Source organism: Acanthisitta chloris, unplaced genomic scaffold, assembly GCF_000695815.1.
Source record: "Acanthisitta chloris isolate BGI_N310 unplaced genomic scaffold, ASM69581v1 scaffold19106, whole genome shotgun sequence".
NCBI classification, from domain to species: domain Eukaryota; kingdom Metazoa; phylum Chordata; class Aves; order Passeriformes; family Acanthisittidae; genus Acanthisitta; species Acanthisitta chloris.
The window spans coordinates 2,206-6,239 of record NW_008678963.1 but is presented as its reverse complement, the minus strand read 5'-3'; the positions used below and the strand labels follow the sequence as shown (position 1 = coordinate 6,239).

Below are 4,034 nucleotides of genomic sequence, written 5' to 3'. Positions count from 1 at the left end.
GCGGCGCGGGCGGGAGCGCCGGGACCGGTAAGGTGTGTGCGGGGATAGCCCCCGCGGGGTCTGGGGAGACTGAGGGTGTGAGGCCCTTGGGGTCTGTGTGCAGGGAGGACGTGGGATCTGCAGCATGCGGTGGTGATCGCAGCTGGCAGCTCGCATTGCCTCCAGGCAGCAGAGATCTCCCGGCAGCGTCCCCAGGGGGTTTCCTTGCTGCCTCTCCACGCGTGACACGTCTCGTGGTGGCACTGGCCCCCAGGGTCTGTGCCTCCTTGGTGACAGGTGCTCACAAAGGCAGCAGTGCATGTCTCTGCAATGTATCCACAGCTGGGTGTAAAAGATGAGCGAGAGAGATGTTCTTTAGGTAGTGTAAATCATAGCATTTTAGGGGTTGGAGTGGACTTCACAGGTCATCTAGTCCCAACCCACCCTTGCCATGGGCAGGCACACCTCCCACCAGAGCAGGTTGCTCAAGGTTTCACCCAGCCTGGCTTCCAGGGTTGAGGCATCTACTTACCTCCCTGGACAACCTGTGCCAGTGTCTCACCACCCTCACAGGAAAAACGTTTTCCTAATACCTAATCTAAATTTCCCCTCTTTCAATTTGTACCCATTGCTCCTTGTCCTGTCACTGCAGCTCCTGACAGAGTCCTTCTCTGAGGGACTCTTAAATAAAAGACTGTTGTTATTACATCCTTATTGTCTAGGATAACCCATTTAGTTCACAGACTTGCTCTAAAGTCTTTGATAAGTCTTAGTGGGCTGCATCCAAAGGAGTGTGGGCAGCAGGACAAAGGAGGTGATTCTTCCCCTCTATTCTGCTCTTGTGAGACTCCACCCGGAATACTGCGTGCCGTTCTGATACCCTCAACATAAGAAGGACATGGAAATCTTGGAGCAAGTCCAGAGGAGGCCACAAATTCAATAAGAGGACTGGAGCATCTCCCCTTTGAGGGCAGGCTGAGGAAGTTGGGGCTGTTCAGCCTGGAGAAGAGAAGGTTGAGTGGAGACCTCAAAGCAGCTTTGCAGTATCTGAAGGGGCTACAGGGAAGCCAGAGAGGAACTCTTTGTTAGGAGCTGCAGGGACAGGACAAGAGGCAAAGGGTACAAATTCAAAGAGGGGAAATTTGAGTTAGATATTAGGCAAAAGTTTTTTAGTATGAGGATGGTGAGACACTGTCCCAGGTTGCCCAGGGAGGCTGTGGCTGCCCCAACCCTGGCAGTGTTCACAGCCAGGTTGGATGAGCCTTGACCAACCTGCTCTGGTGGGAGGTGTCTCTGCTCATGGCAGGGGCAGGTTGGGACTAGATGATCTGTAAGGTCCATTCCAACCCCTAAAATTGTATGATTCTATGATTAAATTCACCAACGGTTGTTTTTTATTTTCTACAACTGTTGATTTCAGTTTTCGCAGGTATGACTTGTCTTTCTCCTGCATTCCAGATCAGAAAAGGGCAGAATTAATTACTGCTGAATCATAACAAAGTCTTGTACAACAGAATGCAAGTTACTTGTCTAAGGAAAACTGACCTCAGTGGTAGTGATACTGCTTCTATATGCTCGTGTACCCTTCAGCACTTGTTCTCAACATCTTGGTTTTGACTTCTCTGGACTGTCATTTCATGAGTTATGGGTCTCAACTGGGTCTTACAGTACCCTATTTTTGGACAATGTTAAATGTGTCTGCTTAAAATATATGTCATGTTGTACGGTGTTACTATATATCGAGTGCAGTGGTATAATAAATCTAAAAGAAATGTTTTCATACACAGAATGGAGACTGATTGCAATCCAATGGAGTTGCCCAATAATACAGGGTTTGAAGAGGATTCTGATTATAGAGACTTTGAAGGAACAGATGTGAAGGATATGAGACTAGAAGCTGAAGCTGTTGTGAATGATGTTCTGTTCGCTGTCAGCAACATGTTTGTCTCAAAAACCCTTCCCTGTGCAGAGGATGTGGCCTATATCAACGTGGAAACCAGGGAGAGGAACAGATACTGCCTGGAGCTCAGTGAAGCAGGACTCAGGGTAAACTGATTTGTTTATACTTTCTTAAGCCTCTTTATTCTGAACAATGGACATGTTCAAAAGGTACCTAGAAAAATACTTCACTGGCACCAAAACAGCATATGTATTCCTCTTGTACTTTTATGGAAGCCTGTTCTGTATTTTTTCTCCTAGAAGAGGGAACTTTAACTAGTTGCTTCCAACAAAGCAAGAAAGGAAGTTGATGAAAAACATGCATTTATTTGAGACCTAAAATGCTGAAAATTAAGGCAGCAATTTGTTCGAGGCATGTCTGTCTTTATGTTCCTCAGGTACCCAAAGAAGTCAATAATACAGCAGCTGTATAGTTTCTTTTTTTGCACTGTTTGCATTTTTTTTTTCAAACATGTAGATGTGAGATTTATTTTCAAAGATCACAATTATAGATTTTACTAGTATTCTGAGTTTTGTACAATAGATCTTGAAACTGTCTTAAACACTGTTTTACCACTAAGCTCCGTGGTAGAAAGCACAGACTGTTATTTAAATCCAGTATCTTTTGTTCTCATGTTCCTACCCTGACTGGCAAAGTTAGAGGTTGTGATACTTGTTTCCCATTGTAAGGGGATCCTAACCTCAGAAATTTAACCACCCATTTTTTTCTTGCAGGTAGTAGCTTATGATTTTGATCAGACTGATGACAGATTGCAAACTCCATACCACGAAACTGTCTATTCCTTACTGGACTCTCTCAGCCCTGCGTATCGAGAGGTGTTTGGAAATGCTTTACTACAAAGACTGGAAGCTTTGAAGAAAGAAAGTCAGTCTTGATTTACCCAGATATGAGGAAGGTTTAGTGCCAGAAGGAATTCTTAGTATGAAGCACTTCCTAACAAACATCTTAAGCTTCGTTTCTTGCATTAATGCCTAATTCTTGCATTATTATACAACATTTATATGTTATAACAAGGATATTATATAACATTTTGCTACTGTGGATTTGCGTATATCACAAAGCTATTAAAAGCCACTTTGATAAATAACAAAATTTTCTAAATTTCACTTTCTTTTTGTTGTAAGTGAGCCAAGTAAGTTGCTTCTTACGATGTTTAAAAACTTCGGTCTCTTTTCAAAGTGTTCCTATTCAAAACTAAAAAAGTAGAAACTGAATGTTACATATACAAGTAGTAATTTTGTGTGTATGTGCTTACTGATAATTTTCATATCTGCTTTTTGAAATAGAAGCTAACTACTTGTTCTGCCCAATTAATGAAAAAATAATTGGGAAAATGACTGTTCTGCAAAGAACAGAATTTCAGCTCACTTTGCTATACATAAATCTGAAAATTCTCAGCTTTGGTCACAAGAAAGTGGTTCTTGAACAGCTGAGCGTGGCAGTATTAAAAGCAAGGCTCAGAATTATTTGATCTGTCCTTGTCTATGGCAACCAGCAAGCTCCAAATAACACACCAGATGTACTGCTAATATATGAATGTATTGTCTGAATCGCAAATAATTAAGCACAGAATTAATGGGCTACACATTTCCTAAAGATGATGTTATATATGCTATATATATATGTATATGTACACTATAATGCAACTGTTTGGGAGGCTTGGAAGGCATTTCAGCCTGTTTACTACTCTGAATGTGTGTTTACATGATGTACAGGATATACCCAAGAGTATTTTTGCTTCAGCCTTTCCTTTCTAGAATACAGTACTTTGGTACTTTGGATTTTCACATTTTCTCTCTCAATTGTACAGCATCCTCTCCTAAGGGATGCTAAGTAAGCACTGTAATGTTAACTGCATTGTATTGGTTTGAAACCAAAGGCTGTATGAAATTTGCTAAGACTAATACAAGCTGGAAGATATAACTTGTATTTTCTACTTAAATACTGGTATAATTCTCTTTATGAATCTGCTGTAGGTTTTCAAGTATGTACTGAATAGTCGACTTTTTACAAATCACAGGTGGGTAGAAATGCCTGTACTGTTGAACTGAGGTTCTGTGACATTCATACCTTTTGTATTCTTGTATTATTCAGT

General features: G+C 41.5%; 1 protein-coding gene across 1 annotated transcript; it reads left to right on the top strand.

The window, feature by feature from the left end:
- Positions 1 to 1,767: 1,767 nt before the first annotated feature.
- GSKIP (GSK3B interacting protein) lies at positions 1,768 to 3,135 on the top strand. The gene is made up of 2 exons (XM_009077117.1): positions 1,768 to 2,025; positions 2,653 to 3,135. The coding sequence occupies exons 1-2, from the start codon at positions 1,768 to 1,770 to the stop codon at positions 2,812 to 2,814; spliced, it is 420 nt and encodes a 139-aa protein (XP_009075365.1). The 3' UTR covers positions 2,815 to 3,135.
- Positions 3,136 to 4,034: the final 899 nt, after the last annotated feature.